Source organism: Oryzias latipes, chromosome 3 (assembly GCF_053564925.1).
Source record: "Oryzias latipes strain Hd-rR chromosome 3, Olatipes_Hd-rR_3.1".
Classification (NCBI taxonomy): Eukaryota; Metazoa; Chordata; class Actinopteri; order Beloniformes; family Adrianichthyidae; genus Oryzias; species Oryzias latipes.
The window spans coordinates 29,470,912-29,494,927 of record NC_136239.1 but is presented as its reverse complement, the minus strand read 5'-3'; the positions used below and the strand labels follow the sequence as shown (position 1 = coordinate 29,494,927).

Sequence of the window (24,016 nt, the reverse complement as noted above, 5' to 3'; positions counted from 1 at the left end):
GATCTTTTCTTTGTAAATAACTTTTAGAATTTTAATAAACCGTCTTCCTCCGAGCAGAGGAAGGATTGTGGGAGAGATCAAGTTGTTCCTACGTTTGATGTTCTGGGACTTCATTAAGCCAAAAAGCAAAGCAGATTAGACTTTAAATGCCAGGGTTCTGCCAACCAGTAAGTGAAGAACCTCTCTAAGTGGCTAAAGATCTTGTTTGCATCAGTCAAGTGGCCGTTTGAGCAGGCTTTTTGTTCATCAAAATTCATTTCTCATCAAAGCACTGTATCTACATATATCTGGGTAAAAAACATTAGATGTACTGAGGACATGGTGGCAGAAAAGGGCTGTTGATCTGTTTTCAACTTGCATTGCATGTTTTCTTTTGTCATCATTGACCCACAAACAAATTCATAGAGACTAAAGGAAAAATATTAATTTAAGAAGGTTACATTTAACAATTTAGACCCTCTCTATCTCAATTTAAATGCACATTTTTGCATCCACTTTTCTAATTCACTAAAGGTTTTAAAATGTATGACATTAAATAAGAGACAAACAAAACCTTTTCAATTCTTCTTTAACTAGGCCCATTTTTTTCTGGGCTTTCCACAAAACAAAGGAAAACTTTCTTTTGCCTTCTTTTAATCAAAATAGCCACATTTACCATATTTAACGCAGTCCCATGATTGTTCTTTTTTTATCTGTCCAAGACCAAATGTGCATCAAACAAACTACCATTGCTCCAAAATTACTTTAATTTAGCATATACTTGAAAGCAAAAACAAAAGTGATTTTTTAGTCATCGCTGAAAATAATTTCAAACTTGATGTTTGAATATTGCTAGATATGGAATTGGAAACTTTCTAAAGTTCACGTTTTCACTGTTCTGCAATCTTCTGAAACCACTCGTGTTCTTCAGCCAACCTCACCTTTGCACCACTCCCCAAATATCTTCAAATACTCTTAGAACTAAAACTATCAAGGAGTTTAAACCTGCATGTCATTCTCATTTAACACTCTGCTAACACTAAGGTTGTTAGGTCTGGGAGTAAAGCCAAACCTGAAATACCTTTAAGTACATTATCTTGGCAGTGTTTACAAACTCTTTAAACGTGTTTTGGTGGTAGAATTGTGTCAAATGAAGTATTAACATACAAAAGAATCCTGATTTTAGGTGTGTTTCAAAATTTTATTATATTAAATATACTTATGTACATTATCTGATGCTGCAGTACAGACCGTATGTACAAACCATCTACTAACATTTTGCAAAAGGTTTACATTCAACACTGCTTACAAGAAAACCCTGAAAAGGAACAGGCTTACAGTGAACAGGTGCATTAAAAGACAAATCTTATTGTAGGTCCCAAGGCTCGTTGAGATTTTAGTGCAGTGAAGCTAGATGCATGCCCACTGTAACCTTAACCCTTGTGCTATCCTATGACCCCACCCTTACATTGACGTGTCATTCCTACCATGCCAAAGGTGGATAAAGGTGGAAAGATTTCATGTAATCCATGGACACCAGTGAGGTTCACAAATCATTGAAGAAAAAAGGTTCAGAGCACTGTCTAGTGGGTCTAGATGACCCAACTCCCAATGTTAAAGTGCCTAGGATAGCACAAGGGTTACGGAAGAGGAGGTGAGGTGGATGTTGAAGAGTGCAGATTTGATCTTAGCCGGTCTGTGATAGCAGAAGCCAGGATTAACTGTTCTTTCTCTGCTGTATTGGGTTTTAACAGGCTTATATAGCATAGAACTAATGCTCAGACCAGATGGTACTTTTGCTTGTTTGAAGACATTTGACTTTCCTGAACCGAAGTGAGAAAAGTAAAACATCAATCTGCCAGACAGAAATGGGAATACTTATCCACAGGCTACATTTATCTCCAATAATCCACTTGGATTAGGTGTTGTTTGTGTCATTCTGGTGGCCAGACGCTGTCACGTAATTTGTGACTCCTTTTTCTAAAAATAAATTACCATTTTCACCCACTCTCTCATTCACAAAGCACACACAGACTACAATTATCTACATCTGATCAAGTGCAGCCCCTCTCCTCCACGAATTACATTCAAGAATTTAAGAGAAGTCAACAATGTATTCATATTGGATCCCCTTGAAGCCCTGTTTGCCTCCTGGGCAGGTGACAGCTCTTCCCTGTGGAGGCGCTCCACGCGCGGGGTGTCCATCCGCGTGGGCTATAATATATATAATTTTTTTATTTTGGTTTGTTAGTTTCAGAATATTCAGGACATGTTGATCACCAAATATCCTAAAACCAAAGCAACAGTAACGATCAAAAGGAATCCGATGACAGCGCCGACCGAGCCAAATCCACCGCCTCTACTGCCTTCACCTTCATCATCTTTGGGCTCCTCTTCGCAGATGGAGATAACGCCCACGGAGGAATTCCCTACACTCAGGTTGGATTTGAGTTCGGCCCCGGCTTCCTGCTTCGCCACGACGGCCCACGGCGCCACTTGGACCTTCATCTCCATTTCCTCCATCATCTGGCTCACCTGGGTGATCTCGCTCTGCAGGTCTTTCAGGTCCGCCGTGTCGATGTTGCTGTCCGCCTCGTACTTCATATTCTGCACGCTCATGGCGCGCGCCGCCACGGTGCTGGTGCTGCCGGTCATCCCCGTCTGGATCAGGTGTCTGGTGGGCACCTTAAGGGGGAAGTCCTGCCCGATTTCCAGGGACCTTTTCATGTCCACCTCCAGGAGCTCCATGCTGCTGGAGAACAGCACCCACAGGCGCTCGTACTCGGCGCGGTCTTCCTTGCTGATGGACTTGTCTTTGAGCAGGGTGGTCAGTTTAGTCCTGTTGGCGACTGCCAACTCTTGCGCCTTTTTGCGGGTCCTCTTCAGCTCCTCGCGCAAATTTTGGGAGTCTGATGTGCTTCCAAGCGCGATGACCAAGTGTCTGTAGCAGGCTGTGACTTTGTTCAAAGCATCTAGCATTGTTTTGCACTCTTCTTTCCCCATTGTTAGTTATAAAATAGCTGTATCCTGATTAGAAATTTTCAACAAAAAAAGAGCTTGAGGAAAAATGGCGAACTGTTGGTGGTGCTTGGAGCCACTGTGCACATGCGGGTTAGATTCCCCGGGAGCTCACCGCCCGCTCTGCAAATCCACTCAAGGCACTACTCAGAGCAAATTCCTCTCTATCCATCATGCTCTCTCCCGTAAATAGGCACAAAGGGAGGCTTAGAAATCTAAGCTTATGTCTTCTAGTCGGATTGATGATACCTTTACGCTTCCCCGACGCGGGATCAGACGGCGCCAGAGCTCCTCTCCTGCTGGACCACGGCGAACTGATGTGAAACAATTCCGCCCCCCGCGCTTCAACAAGACCCGGTGATTAAGCTCTACAGGTGCCCCGATATCCGCCCCTGCAGGAGAGCACGATGCCTTCACCGCCTCCCCGACTCAGCCACTCAAAGGAGTCAAAATCGTGGAGCAAAAATGGGGCTCTCCATTTACTGCTGTGAAGCATCCGGTGGCACAAGCTGAACGAGCCATTGCGCGTTCATCTGTTTATCTGCGTGGGGAGCTGTCCACTTCAGCACCCAATCGACGGTGTTTAAATAGCTGTGTGCGCCTTCAGCGGTCACATGCGGGCATAAAACGGAGCCTTTCAGAGGCAGGCAGGCAAACAAAAGGATTCACTCCCATTGGTTTGATCACTTTGGCGCCCGCCTACAATGCCTCCTGTCATTGGCTGCTCGGATCTCATATCACAGAGCCTCAATGGATCTGCCACTAACACTTACCACTCATGTTTTCATGATTTTAAGTTTCGCAAAGAAAAACACAAATAAAGTTTATGTAGGTGCATGATAAATGAGGTTTAAAATTATTTTAGCCACCCTTTCAACTAATTCAATTAAGAGAGATAAGACTGAGTGCTGTCACAATACATGCCCGTACATCCATGGAGACCACAAAAGGTGCCAATTGTTGCACACATGCTGGCTACATAATGTGCTGTTAGGTTTTTTCTCCTGCTGTGCTGAGAGGGTGAGTCAAGTAAGGCCACGAGGGGTTTGCCCGCTTTGCTCTTTTTGCATTATTGAAGCAGATGGGGTCTAATGATCCAGTAAATACAGTAGGGAGCTAATGGACTAAAGCACATGGGGATGCCAAAGGAAGCAATAAGAATGGCTCAATGTTTGTGTAACATAATCATTTCTGGATTTTCATGATCAATCCTGCAAAAAATAAAAAACTTCCCCTGGTTTCAGTCCCCATTCAAGCTTTATTTAAATTATTTAAAAATGCGTTATGTGATTTGATCTCATTAAATAATCTGCAGTGCATTGGCAAAATCTGCCATATTTGACTAATAAGAAATATCTTTCACTGAGTCATATGCCCTAAACAAATGGACTCTTTCTTTAGATGAAAATGTCACCATGGTAGTAACCGTTGGTGTTTTACCAGGTATTTCTTGGTTGTTATTCTTGAAGGTATTATTCCTGTTTTTTGTGGATCTGTATACTGGAGTTACTTTTAGCTGTTAAAATAGACGGTAATTAACTATTTGAATAGCTGGACTATGACTAGGCAGTGATGCTTGAGCCAGATTCTGGTTTTGAAACTTTGAGTGATTAAATTAAATCAATCATCACATTTTTTTTTGGGGGGGGGGGGGGGGGGGGGGGGGGGCTGGAATGTCTAAGCCAACTGAAAAGTTTAATCTACATGCACATGAGTTATTTTAATCTTTATGAAGAAGACCTTGTCACAGTTCCTGTGTAAAAGAACTTGGCGCTTGGCCTATAAACAGGTCCAAACTGGGGAATTTGGGGCCATTTTATTCTGGCTTCATTGCCTTTTCAGAGAACTGCTACCAGAATGAAATCGGTACTGTTTGTCTCTGTTGATGAGATTGCTGACAACCTGGTCTGTAGGGTTCAAGTGCTGAGAATGAGTCAAGCCTTGGTTTGATTCCTCTCAGTGTGAACGCATCGAGACAATCAATTCCTGATTTCCTGCAGAACCAGTCTGTCATGGAGCCATGCAGAGATATAAAGCAATGTAACACTACTTCTTCAAATTAAATGCAAGAATCTTTCTTACATGGTAATGTTACAAGAAAGCTAATACAGAGTGTGACTGCACCAAATCCCCTCTTTCAAATATTGACAGAGTTACCAACTCACAACCAACGAACTCCTTTTATTCTTTAAATAGACTCTAACTCATGTAAACAAGTTTTCTTTGCAAGTGGTGAAGGCATAGTTTTCAAAGACAGCATACATTTTGACATCCAGAAACATCTAAGACATTGAAAGAAGTTCATTACTATGACCACTTGCTTTCACAGTTAAATGAAAAAGACTTTAAAAAAGATGTTTCATATAGAAACTGTCATACATTTGTTACTGCCAATAATAAGTATTGTTAGCTTGTCAAAAACTATTTGAGAACTTTGAGAGTCTAAAACACTGCAGTAGGAGCTCTGATGAGAATTGAAAAGATAAATCAAATATGAGCAATTATTGGATAAAACAGTCTTTTTCCTCACATTAAGAGCTCAAACTGATAAAACTACTTCATAATATATGAATCTTATGAAGTGGAAGCTTTCAGTTTGTGCTGTTGAGTTCAACAGTTTCAAGCAAAGGTGACAAATGTAGCTCTTTTATTGGAGTTAAACATTTTTTCTGGACGTTGCAGCAATTTAACCCTATGCTGTAGGCCTCAACAGCTGATATTTTCCCATGATGCACTTTAACCATCAAGATCCACCATCTAGAGAGAATGAGTGCAGGGAACTGTTGGCTGTCTCAGCTCAGAGATAAACTGATTCAAATGAAATACTGGATGAGGTTTGACTGCATTTTGCTGCAGTTTTATTTTCTCATTGTTCTTTTCTTTGATTTTTTTGTAGATGGAAACCTGGTGTGAGCGTTGAAGATCCACACATATTCACCATCACCAGCTGTTTACACTAGCCTCCTGCCTGAAGACAGACATTTAGGAACCTCCTCTAAAAAAGGGAATAATTCATGTTTTATTATTTCATTTTAAACTTAAGTCTAAAGCCAACTTTGTTTGATCTTAAAAAAAATGGTTGTCACATAACAAGTAACTATTTATCACAATTGATTTGACTTCTTTTAATTCTGTTTTTATGAGGAGCAACTCAGTGATCTCCTCAAAACTGATGGACAAAGAAGGCGGGGTTTTGGTTGAAAGGTAACTGTCATGCCTGCATGACATGTTAAACCGATCCCAATAAGTGGCATTTACTCTCAATGACTTAGAGTAAGTTGTCCTGATTTAATTTCAGTCTTGCAAATCTCTTTTTAATTTGGGCATTTTAGCCAATATTTAGCCCAAATTAAAAAAAGGGAAACTTTTATGTTCTGTACCCTGAAGTTTTTTAGGGATTGTCTGTAGCTTTGGCTCTTCGAAAGCTCAGTTGTCTCTGTTGACCTGGTTACTGACAGTTTATCCTTGACTTGCTGACATGCATGCTGGATGGAAGGGGTGTTTTCAGGCCATACCTGACTGACCTTTGGCTCCACCAGCTGGAAAGAGACATGGTGTGAATCCAAGAATCATCTTGCCTGAAGGACTCTAGTCATTTTAGTTCTTAAGATTGACGCATATGGCTGGTTTCTTTGATTTATTGATGTATTATTTATTTTATAATATTTATCAAAAGACATTTAAAGTTTTCTTTAAACATTTTGGGAGTTTTGTTTGGAACTTGATCCTCATCCCTGACAACAGGCAGTCGCTTTTAAGCAGTTGAGACTATAAAACCTTTCCACCTTGACAGCTGTTGAATTTTTAAATTACTGGGAATTTTTCTTTCTTCTTTTTTACCAATTTGAGAAAAAAAATTGTAAAAAACGTTTGCCTATTTCCAGCATTTGTTAAATTGTTTCTCAAACTAAAAGCAGAAGGCCTTAAAACAACACTGAAAAAGCCTTTAAAAAGAGGGACTTGGTAGATGTGTTCGTTTGTGCCTTTTACCATAAAAGTAGCAGTGTGGCAAAAATTCGAACGACTGCATCTTTTACTCACAGAACAGTGTGTTATGTTACATTTGCTTGGATAAGATTTGCTGTAGCAGCACTAACAGATATATATTACAGTGAAATATAATCAAATACACACAAGACTTCAATAGTTTAAGTTGAATAAAAAAAAAATAGTGATAAAAAAATCGTATCCAGGGGTGGGGAGTGGTTAACAACCGATACCATAAAATGTAAAAATCCAGATTGACAAAGTTCATCCAGGTCCGTGGATTAGGAGTGTAATGCCCACTAATGTATTTTTAATGGAAGCTGTCATCTCTCGGGTTTACATTTTCATCATATGGAGTTGATGCTTTTCTGCTTTCAATGTGATCCATGTGAAAAGACCAAAAGAAGAAACTCATAAACAGGCTTTGCCTTAAAGTGCAATAGCTGTGTGCAGACTCATTGGTAGATTCTTCTGACCTCTTCAATTTTCTAAGGTAAAAGCTTCTGCATCATCAAAGATCAAAGTTAGATTTGAAATGCATTAGCAAGTCTTTTACAACATTTAGGTTCCTCAACTCAATATCTAAGACAAAATTGATTAATTTAGCTTCTTCGATTAAAAAAAATAATCCTGGATGAAATAGATAAAGAAAAAACCCACAGACTTTACAGTTTGATGTCTATTTTGAAAGTCTATATAAAATTCTGAAATGAATTTCAAAATAATGTATTTAATTCTTGCAGTTTTGACTCTGCTTTGTACAGGATTTTGGAGGTTTGCTCACTTAAAGAGAAATTGAAAGTCTGTTGTCCTCATGGTAGGTTCATTTGAACAGTGACAGATGGAAAATCACAAAGAAAAAAATCAAGAAATATACTTCAGTGAATTTATATTCATTATATTCAATGAAAATAATTATTTGATCCCATACTAACCTTTAAGAAATTCATACAAACCAGTTAAACTCCTAATCAAGCTGTCACCTGATCAGAAGACACCTGGTTTTAATCACCTGTAGAAAAGAGACCTGTCTACAGAATCAGTCAATTGATCAGACTCCAAACTCTCCAACATGGGAAAGACTAAAGAGCTTTCAGTGGATTTAAGGGAGAAGATTGGAGACCTGCACAAGACCGGAATGAACTACCAGTACAAAACCTTCTGCAAGAAGCTGGGCGTTGATAGAAGTTTAATAAGAGTTTTGCTACAAAGTACTAAAATGGTTCTGATACTTGTTTCCTCAAAGAAATGCAAATATATTTAAGTAAATTATTAAAGTTTATTTATTGTTTTTGCTTGTGATTTTCTATCACTCATTGTTTAAACAAACCAACCATTAGGATGACAGAATGTTATTTTTTTTTTAAGTGGGCAAACCTATAAAGTCAGTGAAGGATCAAATACTTATGTCCTTTATTACATAAGGGTGTATTTAAGTCTGGCTATTCATGCAGAGAGAAATCCCTTATCTGACCAGGGTCACTCGGGCATGACCAGATTTGTTTGGAGATATGCTGAAGCTCATTTTAAGTGGTTTGGGAAGTCTTGGTTAGATGTGGGTTGTCACTGAAAGCAAGAGTTGGTTGTTTAGTTAGAATCAGGGAACACTGGGACGAAAGAGGGGGGAAGGAGGAAGTCAGCCGTCATTGAATTATTCATGGAGTACCTCCACAAATGCTGTCGCATACTCAGAACAGCATGCAGCAGCTATGAGACATGCCTCCACAAACGTCCAAAATTTCTTCACACAACTTTGTCTTGCACAGCTCTGTAAGCTCTGACAATGCACCCATCATGCTCTTTGAACATGAAGTGACCAGCAGCAGAGAGACCCTTGATGTCTACTGATTGATCACTATTTGAGAAAAATTGCCTTAAAACACAAGCGTTTTGTGCTTTTTGCCCGTAAAAGGGAAAAAAATTTGCAGCAAGTGGTGGGTGGCACAGATTAAAGCTGGATGAGAATAAAAAATGTTAACATTCATCATATCAGACGCACTGAGGCACTGAACTCTCTGTGGGAATTTCCCAAAAGTAAACTTCTTCTGGTTCCTAGTAAACAAACAGAAAAGCCATTCTAATGGGTCATCTGTGCAGGAGGTTTAACAGAAACAGTCTGGGAGATGTCGTTGTCCCCCCCCCCTTACTTCCTGCTTCCATTAGTCCATCTGAAATGCAGCTTTAACAGACTGTGCTATTGATCGCTGCAGCTAACTCAGCATCAGAAGGTTGAAATTGTGTATTCCCTATGAGGTTTTAAACACCCATCTGATTAAGTTTAAGAAAGAAATGTACCGTAATGATCTGCTTTAAGCTAGAACTATGCAATTTTCTTTCGAGGATGTCGGATTAGGTCTCTTTACGGTGTTGTGGCTTCACTGCTAAAGTGGGATGAACCAAAAAGATCCATGACATCTGTCAGGTCAAGGCTTAGCTGTAATCCTATCACATCAAGGTAAACCATATGAGTCGAGCTTCAGAAAACCCATGGGATGTTTAGCAAGTGAGAAAAGTGAAACATCTGAAGAGCAACCCCCCATGGACTTAACTGCATCTTTATTGCTTAAATCATTCTTATAACTGTTATTAGGCATAATGTTTTTTTGTTGTTGTTGTCATTTTCCTTCTTGTGTAGTTTTAACAATAAATTTCTCACAGCAAACAGCCTCCCTGGCTGAAAGAGGTAGCTGCTTGTTTGCTGACTCATGTCTCTGAAGTTCTGGTCTAATCCACGCAGGCTTTCAAAAGCTCAACACTGGACTTCAGGAGCTTTAAAAAGTTAACAGACCAAATATGTGCGTGTGCTTCAACAATAAGTAACTAACAACCTGCTGCTAGTTACTTATTTATGACACTTATTGCACATGCCTTTTAGTACTGGGTGTTGTTAACAAACACACAAGGTCAATGCTCTTCCCTGTTTAAATCTTTCACTTTAAAAAAAGCTGACATGTTGCTTTTGTAGAATCCCAAGAAAAGTGTGTTTACGTTTGACTTGTGATTTTGATTTGTTTAAATGAGAAATGTGTCAGCGGTGCTTCAACTGCACTCACTCTCCAAATCACTTAGAATAAAGTTCTGTCAAAATCTTTGCTCTTAACTTTGCGTGTGAGAAGGATTTTGAATGTTTACATTTTTCTTTGCTATGGAAGACAGATGGTTGTATGGAGCCATATAATCGAGATCAGTTGGCCAGGAGATGCATTAGCAGAATTACACCCTTTTAGAGCACCGGGTCATGTGATGCTTGAACCCCGCCTCATTTACAAGTGACTTAAAATTTTTAATACCTTGTAAAAACAAACAATAAAAGAGAGAGGATGCCAGATTTTCCACCTGTAGAGATTTTTGTGTGTTGTAAACATTATTAAAGAAATTATATGAGTGGATTTACCTCAAGAGTGATCAAACCTAATTAAAGCAAACATTATAGTGCAGGATTGGGTATTTGTTGGTTACTGTAAAATCAGATTTTATTTCAAACTTTCCTCATTGTTTCATAATCATTGCATCATTTCTGCAGTATGTGAAATAAAACAATTTAAAAAATGACTTACATTGTTAAATACAGAAGTATTCCTTTAAATATCTTTATTCATCCATCATGTACACAACGAATGTTGCTTCATTTCAAAAGCTTGCATGTAAATGCAGAGCTCTGCACTGTCCTTAGCGAGAGAAATGATTTGTTACACAAGCACCAAGCATTCATTATTTAATCTATTAGCAGACTCCTAAATGCATCAGCCTTTTGAATCACACATCCATGCATGCTTCCGTTCTTTTTTTGGTCTCAGATGTTTTTTTCTTTTCCATGTGAATTTTTATATTCATACTTGCCCCCTTTTTGAGTGTATCTGCTTGTGAAGAGTGGGTGTGTCAGTAGAACCTTTGGGAGGATGAAGCACAGAGTTTATGCAGAGTCACTGTGACAGCTCTTTTGGCCATCACTCACATACTCAATCATGTAGTCATAATGGATAGGGAAGGCAACTCTGGAAATGGAAAGGGCTTCAGTCCCCAGATTCAGCCTTTAAGCTGCTTTAGAGGATTGCTGGGTATTTTCTCTCTCCCGCCCTCCAAAACACACAGCTAATACTGGCTCTGAACCAGAACGAGAGAGAGGGCAAAAGCTCAGCGTTTCGCTGCGCAGCTGCAGGCACAAAGCAAAGAGTGGCCAAGCTGATTTGTCTTGGCTCTATAATCTACTCTTGGGAGACACGTGACAACACACATTGCTGCCAGAAAGGTCTTGTCGCTTCCAGCTGGGAAAGTGAGCCTCTGTCCCCAGTTGACCACAACAGTGTCTGCAGGTCAATCTAAATATTTCACAGCTTCATACAGTCTCTTGTTCTTGATGTGTATTCTAAAATACATCCCTGTGACATCACTGACTAGACTGGAAATGTAGGGTGCATTAAAGTTTTAGTTATGCAGCAGGCAGTGCAGAACCTTCTTCTGCTTTGTTGAATTACCCATGCATAGATTTATGTCTGCTTTGGCAGAAAGATTGTTCCAGGCAAGTGTGTAAGAATGCACGCAATATATGCAGCAATGGTTGACTCAAATGCCTAATAAGCCCGTCTGGTAAACTGTCTAACCAGAAATAGCTGTATGAGTTCCTAAACTAATTTCATTCACTGTAAATATAACACAAAAAAAGGTTTGTAGTCTGTGTCAAATATGTTTAATGTGGAACAGCACAGCACAGCATACGTGGTTCATCCATCAATCACTAACTTTAAGCATAACATCATAAATCTGCACAGAAAGTTTTACAGATTAAAATGTTAGAATAAAGTCTGTGGATTGATTATGAAACAATTGACCTGTCTGAGCACAAAGATGTAAAAACCTCCAGCGCATCAAGGATGCTCAAACAGACTCAAAACAGAATGAAACAGATAATATATGCTTTTCATTTTTTTAATATAAGTGGTTGTTTGGAACCAGTTAAGTTTTAATGATGTAGGGGCTATGATTATTTTGTAATTATTGTTTTTTTGTCTTGTTGTTTATTGTGTGTCCTGTATGGGGCAGTGTCTGATTCAAAGTGGTATGGATTTATTTCAGAATTTTTATTTTAAGCCGATATAATTTAATTTTACACTTTTTTTCTTTATAATCGTTCAGTTATTGTTTGCCACAGAATATTTAATTAATTATTTTTGTTTTAATACAGTTTCTTTGTGTTTCATTCTGATGAGAGAATAGCACCATCTAGTGGAGGGTTGATAAAACCGCACACAATCCTGCTTTTCTCTGCAGGGTGGGGCTCTGGCCCCGGCATTGGAACCATCTCTACGGAAAATAACGGAGAAAGCCGAACCCAACCCCGGAAGCTTGTGGCCGTCACTGACTACTGTCATCCCGTTGTTGCAATGATGGATTTCCTCTGCCGAGGAGCAGTAGAGTCCGTAAATTTTAAATTAAAACGCTGTAAAATGGAACGAGAAGAACGGGAAAACGTGTAATAGTAGCAGTATAAAGGTATGTGTTTTTGTCGCTATGTTTAAAGCTCTGTTTGTGTTGCGGCGTGCTTTGCTAGCATGCTAGCTTGTTAGCGTCTTTCCGAGGTTAAGTCAAATGCGAGATTTTACAGTCCACTTCTGCTTCTGCTTGTGAGGTTTCGGGCTCAGCCACTAACTGGCTTCCCCCGACGGGCTTTGTATGGTCACTGAAGAGTTCATTCACAGTCACGACCCTTAAAATTAGCCTTGCAACGACAAGACACGACTGATCGATGCGTAATGCCTTCCAATTAAAAATACTTGTATCAGCGTAGGCAGTCACATAGATCGTATATATCAAAGATGACCGGCTTTGTTTTGTTGACCTACTATTGAGCTCCGCGGAAAAGCCAGTGACAAAAACAACAAACAGGGAGGATTAAGAATTTAATATTGAGTTGCTGAAGTGATGGGTGTGTTTCTTTTTTTTTTTTTCAGCTCAGCAATGTGTTTCTTTTAGACTCATATATCGATTTATTATGCCGCACCTATACGACGCTGAAGTTGCTATTGTAAATAATTAAAAAGACATTAAGACTAATATAACAGTGTAACTAACAACGTTATCCTTTATTTAAGCCCAGAGCTGTTATTTAAACAAGTTAAAAACATTTATAAATAAAGCTGGCAGTCAAGTGTGTGCATTATATATTATTATTATTATTAGTAATCTGTTTGTTTTTTAGGGGACAAACTTCATTCTTTTACACCTTTGTGCTTCATTGCTGATGTAAGAAGTTCACTCCACTGCATGCTGTAAAATAATTGAGAAAAAATAGGTTTGGTTCCTCTCAACTTCACTGTTTTGTTTTTTCTTTATCTTGTTAGTTGCAAAACAGATTTAAACAACCTCATGTCATCTGCTAGTGTCTGTTTAAAACTGGATGAGCAGCATTCCTCTCTCTGGACAAATTTTCTTTTAAAGTTGCCGTATGATCTTCTTGAATGTTCCCAGTGGTGTTTAAATTATGATTAAGAAGTTTTTAACCGAAATCCCACAACCTAAATGTCTTAACAAACCAAAGTCAGTTGTACAGACGCAATCTTAGGTCCTGCACGCGCGACGTAATTTGGTGCCTATCTGAATCAAATCGGCCAACAGTAACCGGGACCTGGACAGTCTATCGCTGGGCCAATGAAGCTGGAGCGATCCTGATCACCATACCGGCTCCCAGAAGGCGAGCTGGTGGCCAGACAGAGACCCGCTGTGGGATGGGGAGCAAGCCTGCTCGGGCCTCCTAAACCTTATGATATATTTTTTATTTTCATCGAGGGAATAATAAAAAAACGTCCCCTGTTATTCTTGTTTTTATTTTTACCCTCTCTGGTTAATGCGGGACAGCAAGCCTTCAAACTATGTCAAAGCAAGAACTCAAATGTGGAGATCACATTTGGGACTTCAACTTTAAGTTTAATTTTAAATACGTGCAGCCAACAACAAATTCCAGTCTTGGATTCACTTAAGATACATGCGTGGGACGCAGCAATGTGCCATCTTCTCTTCTCTCTGAACTTGTGCACGCTGGACAGGGCAGATCAGGGAGCTTGTGTAATGCGCATGCGCTCCTGAGTCGTTGTGACATCACAACAGCTCATTAGTTCAAACCGAGTGTCTTAATGACAGTTTGATTGACAGCCATTTAAAAGGAGAAAAACTCAGACATTCAGAAATAAAATGATTTTTTATTACATTTGTTCTCTTTCATAAGAAAAATCCTGTCAGAAAAAAGCTGTCAGAATCCATCCACGTGGTGTTTACACTAGCATTCATGGTAAAGTAAAAATGATTTGCTTTCAGAAAGTATCACTAAATTGGTATATAACTGCCATCAAGGAACAGAAAAAAAGTGAATAATCGCCTGTTCTCTTTCACAATACAAGGAGATGGCTTTCCAAAACTGTCTGAAATGAAGGACTTTGGTTGACCGCTGGTTATACTGGTCAAAGAATGGATGAAAGGAGGTAAAGCTATGCTGCACTGCCAGCTGGAGGATCTATTATCGCTTAAATATACCTTTCTTCTTTGTTTACCTAAAATATGTTCATCAAGTTTCTTTGTATGACAAACACAATTTATCATACATTTCAACAATTCTTCCAGCCCTCTACGCATGTTTGTTGCTCATGGATTTGTCTGTTGTTTAAATTTGATCGTTTTTTTTTTTTTTTTATATATATTTTTGACATTTCTGGAATACTTTGCTTTTGTTCGACTTCTCTTTATGTCTTCTGTAGACATCACAGCTGAAAGAGAATAGAGAAAGTCAGTGAGAGACTGATTAGGATTTAAGTTAAAGAAAAGGTCAGCACCCATTTAAATCATTTTCTGCCTATTTTTATGCCCAAAGCAACAAAACAAAACAAAAAACCTTTGAACTTTAAGGTAAAAAAAATAAATCATAACATGATTGTAAAATAACAATAGAGCATCATCTCAAATTTATAATAAGTTAGCTTACTGAAATCTGAAATGAAGCATTTAGGAAGATCAAATAACTAATTTGAGCAGCTGCTTTGGCTTAACAGGAAGCTTAAAAACCGATGGGTATACTAAATGACTTTAAAAACCTCATTATTTGTTTACACTTGCAGTGACCTTCTGCAGATCCACTGCTCAGCACAGATAATTAGATTTTCTTGTTAAACAGATGCTTCAGAACCTAAAGTATTAACACTTTCCTAAAACCTACAGGAACAGTCGTTTTTGTTAGAACTTAAGCTTGGGTTGCTCACTTTGAAGCCACAGTCCACATTTCAAAGATTTCTCAGCGTCTGCTGGCCAATTTATGAATAAATAGGTTTAAGTCTGTCATAAATCCAGTCGCAGTAGTTTTGAGTTTCATTTTGCCAGATAGGGGAGAAAGAAAGATGGCTACCAGTGTTTTGTGGCTGTCAAAGGGATATTGTTGGTGTTTGGGGATGTCAGCACTTCCTGTCTCTCATTATCCAGTTTGCTATATTAGAAGGTTTGGATGCTGGATTTTTAGTCAGCTAGAATCAGACAGCTGAGCATGCTGCATCGGCCGTCTCCCTCACGGCTTTAATTTGATTTCAGCAAATAGTGGTCTTCTCTGCTTCAGCATGATAGACCTGAGTCAGTCCACAGTACTTAACTGAATACAGGGGGGAAAATGGTTTTAGCATCAAACACGTGAAATAAGACTCTAATGTGTTTTCTGTTGGTTGTGCCACAAGTTCTCACTTCCAGAAAGATTTGTGTTTCATGATTGTTTGTTACTGAAGCTTCTGACAAAGGAAGAAATGGATTTTCCTCCCAATGGAAGACTTTCTTTTTTTTTAAAACTTGTCATGTCCAACAACTGAGCTAACAGATGAGAACTGAAGGCCTTCTGTGTTGGACAGATTTTACTATTACAAAAAGGGGTTATTGTATCTTCTGATGGCCAATATATAGCTCCCCAAAGCCGGACCAGCTAGGACCAGACCCACCCATCACCATCCCACCCCTTCTAGGTGATGTGACTAATCAGCTGGGACCAGGGAGAGTCTGAACCCGACAGATTATGTTTGGAGGAAGCAGACATAATCGCTAAACTGATATGATCTGACATGAGATTTCTGTACTGATAAATGCTACGATTATTTTTGGATTTCCAGTTCAGGAGGATAGTTTTCTCTGCGATACATAAAACACTGAGAACCATGTGTACCTTGTTGGTTTCCATGTTATTTGGGTCACCTAATAGACAGAGTTTGGGACCTTATATTTAAAGCATATTGATCAATCCTCTCAGACCCTTCGCCTGAATGTTTGGACAGGTGAACAGAACCACAGGACGAGCATTTAGTCGTCTGTGTTGTTACCTGTGTGCATATAGCAGACCGATTGAGACCCATTCTAAAAAACCTTTGTCCTGTGTTGTGAGTTCTGTGGAGAATCTTGAAATGAATAAGTTGCAGATTAGGACTTTTGGTCATATTAAAGGCATTCAGACAGATCTGCAGCCAAAATTGATCACTGGAATTCAATAATAGCCCAGACTCCCATTTTGCGATGGGCAGGTACATTTTTGTCATTTGTGTTAGATACCAATTTGTAAATTTTGAGGGCTTAGTTTTGGGTTGTTAAGGTCCATGAAGTGTGTTACCGTAGCAGGGAGTTGTAGGTCTATTTGGGTCAAGCAGTATTTAGTACTTATAATTGATTTGAGTTGCTGGTATTCTAGAAATTATTTTTTGCTAATCCCATAAATTGAGGATAACGTTGGGTGTAAATGTTCTTTTCTGAAGGATATGCTGAAACTGTTGGATCCCTTTGTTCTTTATTTGGCATCTCATCTGAAGCAAATAGAAATAGCCACACTGATAATGATCAGGAGCCATGCAAAGGGTCAGCCATGCTTTGGTTTGATGTAATAGCCGTGCATCAGAAATGGGTTTTTAACTGGTTGGTGAATGTGTGTTGAGGGTGTAAGGGTGTGGTGAATTCCCTTTCCCCCCACGTTAGTTTCTTCACTATGACTTTGAAACACATTATGGCGAATCCATTTTGTTGATCTTAGACTAAGCAGCATCACATAAATATCTTGTTTTGAAGCTTTACTTTGTGTATTAAAAAGATGTGGGGAAGTGGGTCTGGTTGTAATTATTATTAGCCATTTTGCACCACTGCTGCAGGATCAGTTTCCTTCAGGGACCAGGAGAGGCATCGATTTATCCTCCAGCTGTTAACTTTGTCTCTCCTGAATGTTTTTTTTTTTCGACCTTGATGTGAAAACAGAAGATCAAACTGGGATGAGTAATGCTTCTCTGAGCAATCGGGGGAGGGCTCGAGGTGTACTGGAGTTAGTAACAATAAATTAGTTTTCTTTTTTTTGCAGTTGATGGTAAAAAAAAAAAAAAGACCGAGGTTGGTGGTACTTTTGTTTTGTCCTCTGTGACGAGGATTTTATGACAAGCTTTGGCATCTTGTTGCAATCAAAGATCTAAAACTTGACCTGAAATGTGTTGCTGCCCTGATTATCACTTCATTTAATCGTTTGGTCTTGTCTGTGTCCTTTCTCTGTTATAGTTACAGGACAAATTCAAATTAATTTCAAATTAATTTTATTTATAAAGCACCTTTCATGTCAAACAGACAGCTCAAGGTGTCCTATTAGTTTCTTTTACCGTTTGAAACATTTATTGATGTCATTTTTAGAAACACAATATTTTATTTGGAGTGGATAACAAGAAAGTAGTCTATTAATTCAATCGTCCTCTCCTTTCTCCAGGGAAAGATGCAGTCTTCAAACCATCGACTACGAGACATGGAGCAGCACCACCCGCTGCTTTCAGGAGGCACAGACGTCGAGGCGGATAGCCTGGCAGCCGGAGTGATGGTTGGTGGTCCGCACTCGGGTCACGCCGTGGGGAACCGCACGGTGTGGTTCATTCAGGACAGCTGTGGGATGGTGTGCGCGACCATGACCTGGTTCCTGGTTCTTTACGCTGAGTTTGTGGTGAACTTTGTCATGCTCCTGCCCTCCAAGAACTTCTGGTACTCTCTGCTGAACGGGGCTGCCTTCAACTCTTTGGCTATACTGGCGCTAGCCTCCCACCTTCGCACCATGCTCACTGACCCGGTAAGGAAGTTAAATCAACATAAATTCAATTCAATTATACTTTATTAATAAAATAAATAACAATAAATACTGTCAAGTTAAAGTTTAGGTTAATAATCAAGGTTTTTTTCTTTGTGTAACCAAAGTGGGGGGAAAAATCATTACATTTGTTTTCCTAATAAATGATGGTCATATTAACCTGACTTCATATCAAGCAGTACAATGTACCCTCGTTTATCTAAAAATAACTTACAAAGTCCACCAAGTAGGATTATAGATGTTTTAAGGCTGTAAAACCCAATACATTCTTTATACACTTTTCTCAGACAGACATTAGCATTTAAACGCTTTTCTCTTGTGCGTAAACCCTCAAAGTTCAAACCTTAATAGACACATAATTCCAGTATCATGAAATGAAAACAAGGATCTGATAGCAGTTGAAGATTTATGTAGAACGGAACGCCTTCTGTACTGGAGACATGACACAGAAGAGGTTGATTGACGAGGTCAATAGCCAATCAGGACTTGGAACACAATGTACTGTTTAAAAAAAACAAAAGAAGCATACCAAAATGCACTTAAAACAAACCGTGAAAGATGAACCACAACACAGCTAGGAAACACTGATTTTATATATCATAAGTAAATTTGCCCTCTTAGTTTTTCTTTTAGGCTAATAAGGTTGTGACTTGATGAATAAACATCCATCAAAGCTTTTTTCCCCCCCATTTTAAGTACTTTTTCCCCTGGTTTCTTTGTCCTGTAGGGTGCAGTTCCCAAGGGCAATGCAACCAAGGAGTACATGGAAAGCTTACAGCTGAAGCCAGGCGAGGTCATCTACAAGTGCCCAAAGTGCTGCAGCATCAAACCAGAGAGGGCACATCACTGCAGGCCAGTCTCACACCCCGTCCACACACATTTTGAAAAGACCATTAATGTCACTTTATATCCTCAAGTGGTGACACAGCCACACCAGGGTTTCTTTACTCAGGCAACAAGTTCAATCTTCCCAGTGTTAAACTCTTGCAGTGGTGGAATGTTTATTTTAGCTTCACAGTACAAACCATACTTCCACAGTCTCTCCTTTTTTTTTTTTACTTCTGTCAGCATTTTTACATTGAAGATGGTAACCAGCTGGAGTTATCATTTCTAAACTCACTTCAATACTCCAGAGTAACAAGATGACAAAACTTTTGCTGGACACTCACTTTTTGATCATCTGCTTCTGCCCTTTTTTGCTTAACGGTTGAGATATTTACGCAGTCTAATACTTCATCGGCTTTTGTTTATGTGAGATTGGATCCAGTCAGTTTCTTTGCTTTAAAGAACAGATCTCTGGCACATTTGTCTTAAGAGAAAATGGTGTTCTTTTCTTTTTTTGCCCGACTGTAAATGTGAAGCAAAGACTTGTATAAACAACCAATTTTAATTTTTTTTTTTTTACCGACCGTCTCTGTACCACCTAAAACACACTTTATATCGAAGTCTGCATAAACATTTACAAGCACTTCGGCTTTGGGGAAATCTGCATAGTCTCCCAGCCCTTCATACATTAACTGTTCTTTTCCTGCCTGCAGTATTTGTAAGCGATGCATCCGGAAGATGGATCATCATTGCCCCTGGGTCAATAACTGTGTGGGAGAAAAAAACCAGAGATTCTTTGTTCTCTTTACTGTAAGTACTCCAAAGGTGTTGTTGTACTAGTTCTGCTGGGTGTGGCAGAAATGTTTAGGATATTTTTTGTCAAACAAAACTGGTGCATGTTTTGTGTTTGCCTCTTCTCTGCACAGATGTACGTAGCTTTGATATCGGCTCATGCCCTGGGCCTCAGTGGCATGCACTTCTTCACATGCATTAAAGTGCAGTGGAACGGTAAGGCTGCGTTTGTGGCATTTACTTTACAAAAAGTTTAAGGTAAAATAATTGCATAAACAAAAAGGCATATACATACTGCACTCCTTAGAGCTGGCAAAGAAAATACAGAACAGAAGGGTAAAGAAGTTTTTTTTCTTCCTAAGACTGTGCTGCTGAAGTTGTAGAGCTTGATTGTGGAAGATCTGACATTCAGGTTTTTCCCTGCTGCTTTTGTTGGCCTTTTTGCAGGAGAATTATGGAAAATTAAGCCAACATTTGCTTTATAGGGGTCATGTTTTCACTGTGATTTTTTTCAGAATGAGCTAAATAACTCACTTCGGAGTCTGTGACCTTCAAACAGAGCAAGCTGCAGAGAGCGCTTCTCTGTCGGTAAAAGTAAACATCCCAGATCGCAGTTTACTTTCAAAGCGTCATTTGGTTTAATAAGACTTTATCATGTTGTCAGTTCTTGTTTTTAACAGCCAAAACGGAAGTAGAATGAAAATTAGAAACCTCCAACAGCCAGAAAAGGCTTTAGTTTTAGACATTCGGATGAGGTTTTTGTTGCACAGTAACAGTCTTGTTTTCTTCTTTCTGTGTTGTCAGAGTGCAGTGATTTTTCTCCTGGGGTGTCTGTGCTGCTGCTGATTTTTCTCTGCCTCGAAGCCGTCCTCTTCCTCACTTTCACAGCTGTAATGTTTGGCACACAGATCCACTCCATCTGTAACGATGAAACGGTTTGTATCCGCTGCCTCCTGCACATTTTTATTTCCCTTACCGGTACTTTGTGTAACCAGGAACTTATGTCAAATGGGAATATTTAAACAAAAGATGACAGCAGGCCAACTTCAATGTGTTCTTCATCTGTAAATAAGTGACTCATATTAATCCAGTTCTGATGTGTTTGTGGCAGGAAATTGAGCGTCTTAAAAACGAGAAGCCAACGTGGGAGCGTCGCACCAGATGGGATGGAATGAAAACAGTTTTTGGGGGTCCGCCCTCTCTGCTGTGGTGCAACCCGTTCACAGGTCTACGTCTGCGCCGGCTTCTGCTGAGCCGCGGGCGACGTAGCGGCTCAGAGTTTTCTGTCTGACAGGATGGGGTCGGGAAGGTTTATACCACCAACAGTTGCTGCGATTTCAAGCAGAACTTCTTACATGCCTTCAGTGGCTGGAACTGAGACGGACCTCTTCCCCCTGAGGCTTTATGTCTGGACGGCAGGCTGCTATGATGCATCACCGTCACCGTGCTCATGGAACACCTTCTGCATTGCTAGGACAGTGGAAAAGCATCTTTAAACACTGGAGGAATTTTTTTATATTTTAATAACAGCGTTTGGGTATAAGTTTGTCGGTACATGATCTAATGTGTAATCGGTCTTTATTTTTCTCCTGACTTTTATTGGAACTCTATCCTTCCACCTTTTACTGGCAGTGTGATGAGTTCATCTTCTGTGCTGCACAAAAAAAAGTTTAGTTATATATATAAATTTCTTTTTTTTAAAGTGGACGAGTTTTATGTCTTCAATCACCTCTGGACCCACAAAAGATCATCTAACTTTGGACTGAGGAAAGGAAGTGGGCCAAGCAAGACGTACACTACTTAGCAGAACACTTGAGTCACATAAGAGACACGTGGAACGTAGTGAGCATCAGATGCTGAGATGCTTGAATTTGCATGTACAAAAGCTCAATCAGTGGGGCTTTCATCAAACAACAAATGATTGAACATGCTACCATGATTGAACAAGAGCCTTATTCTTATTCAAACAGACTGAATAGACTCTAAGCTTTTAGTGTGCATCTTTCTTATTTTTTTGCATCAATAACCCAAAATTTTGAATTTTTGGACTACGCAGATGTCTTTTTCCATCCTTATATTCAAAAAAACTACTCCTCAGTTGCCAGATGACTGTTGGGGTTCAACTGCAGTTTATTCTTATCTTTGAGTTGATAATGGATATGTAGTAATGGAATATGTTTGACTTTTTCCACTTTAATGCTTCTACATGCTGCTCAAAGTCACTGACTGCCAGAACACTGTCATAATTCAGGTAGACGACTTAATCTCAATCATTTCTCATAGATATTTCTTTATATCAAATACTTGGGGTTACCAAGGGTATCGGAACAACTAATGGAAACCCTTTGGGATAAAATTGTACTAAACCTCAAGACAGAGCTCAGTATTAAGTGTGGTAGATGTGCATGCTGCTTGGCGACTGTGTGGAGCGATATTTTTAAAACAGGAGTGCAGTTTGTTAGGCTTTGTTCCTCTGGACAGTCAGCCTGCACATTTGAAAAGAAAGAACTACAATTTTGGAGCATAGAATGTGGCTTCTCATACTTTAACGTTTATAAGAATAAAACCCTAAATTATCTGGCAGTAAAGAAAGAACAATCCTTTTCTAGATTCATCCAAGCGCTCACATTGTCTTCAAACTCATGCAGTCAGTAGAATTTGCTTGAAATATGTACTTACATTTGTTTTATCTCTATTTTACTACTTGGCTAGTTGGCACAACATAAACATGTTTTTGGGTTTAAAGAGCACTTGTTGAATCCTGTTGGTTTTATCAAACCTTACTTTTCAGTTGTTGTTTTTTTTTTTTTTTGATGATCTACTGCTGTTTTAGTCATTTTTTATTGTCAGAGGAAAAAAAACATTACTATGAGAATATCAGATGCTCAAAGACTAGTGTTTCCAGGTAATGAACAGCAATTAGAATGTAAAACCAGTATGATTTTAGGATTAGCGGTCAGTGCATTCAGCACTAACTGATATCAGGGGATTTGTTATTTTCAATGCTGGCTGACTTTTTTTTTTTCTTTTAGGCTGGATTTTTTCAGAATATCACTTTCACTCGAAAGCTATGCCACAATCATGTAGGTTGCTAATTTCACCGATAACATTTGAAACTTTTATTAGAAGTCAAATCCATACATGTAATTAGAGGCTAATATACAAAAAACAGTGTTTTTGAGTGAACAGAGTCGATCGCATCTCTTGTGCTGATTTGCTGTCATTGTTGGAAAACCTTGTTTTATTGTTTACAAGTATATGATCAAATAGTATGTTTTCCTTAAGCTTACTATAATGCTGTCGGTTTCCTACGTTTGGGTATTTTGGGTACTTTTTCCATCATTAGACCGACCATGCTGACCTTTGCGTTCTCTCCGCCTTTCGCTGTGCGATTTAAAAAAAATCTGCCAAATGAGCCGATTATTGAACACCATGCAAACCCATCTATGACAACACTGTGCTGTTGAACTTTTTTTTTTCTAAATTATTTTCCACAAACTGTGGTGCTTTTTAAAGGAATTTATGCATAATCTAGGAGACTTTTGTGATGAGTATTAACAGGATGGGAGTTTAGTTACAGTTTTATTTATCATCGCTGACAACGAAGACTTTCTTACCCACTTTCTCCAGAGAATGTTTTCTTTAAGGGCAAAAATCTTTACAAAGGAAATATAAAGGTAACTATTATTAACTTGTGAATTGAATGTTTTATTAGGTTTTTTGTATTGTGTCAGACAATGTCATATCCCTCATGTCATACTTTTACATAATAAAAACAAATTAAACTTGTGATTTCAGCATGATTTCTTGTAATGCAGAGACATCCATGCAAAGAAGAATATCAGCTGGTGTCAAATAGTAGGGAAACTGAATGCTTAAGCCGATGCAGTGGTTTCATATTGTATTAGAGCCTGAGTAATATATGTTCCAAGGTTTTCATTTTTATAATGAAAGAGTGGATTGGATTAAATTATTGAGTTTAAAAAGGGGCGAGAATCTAATATCACCCAATGTTAGTGTAGTAAAATAAAAAGTTGAAAAGTTAGTGTGGAAAAGGTACGAATTATATGAATTATACTTTGTTTTTACCTTTGATATTTTTGGTTAAAAAAATTGCTAATTTTTAAAATGTCCTTTTTTATTTGTATGTTCTTCTTTTAATGAATATACTAAAGGGGTTTAGCAATGGTGACGCTGCAAGACTCAGCAAAGCCGGACTTTGAATCTACCGGTGTCTGCGTCTTGAAAAACACCATTCCGCTGTCGCTCGATAGAAGGCGCTAACGCACCCAAACTCGGTTT

General features: G+C 38.9%; 2 protein-coding genes across 2 annotated transcripts; one reads left to right on the top strand and one right to left on the bottom strand.

Moving 5' to 3' along the window:
- Positions 1 to 1,159: 1,159 nt before the first annotated feature.
- Positions 1,160 to 6,537, bottom strand: LOC101163311 (regulator of G-protein signaling 9-binding protein). Its single transcript, XM_004067270.5, has one exon. It carries the CDS (start codon positions 2,980 to 2,982, stop codon positions 2,242 to 2,244), a length of 741 nt encoding a protein of 246 aa, XP_004067318.1. The 5' UTR covers positions 2,983 to 6,537; the 3' UTR covers positions 1,160 to 2,241.
- A 5,691-nt stretch (positions 6,538 to 12,228) lies between these two features.
- On the top strand, positions 12,229 to 23,506 carry zdhhc7 (zDHHC palmitoyltransferase 7). Its single transcript, XM_023953563.2, has 7 exons — positions 12,229 to 12,474; positions 17,729 to 18,079; positions 18,825 to 18,949; positions 19,636 to 19,732; positions 19,849 to 19,930; positions 20,519 to 20,649; positions 20,826 to 23,506. Exons 2-7 carry the CDS (start codon positions 17,735 to 17,737, stop codon positions 21,003 to 21,005), a joined length of 960 nt encoding a protein of 319 aa, XP_023809331.1. The 5' UTR covers positions 12,229 to 12,474; positions 17,729 to 17,734; the 3' UTR covers positions 21,006 to 23,506.
- The last annotated feature ends 510 nt before the right edge of the window (positions 23,507 to 24,016 follow it).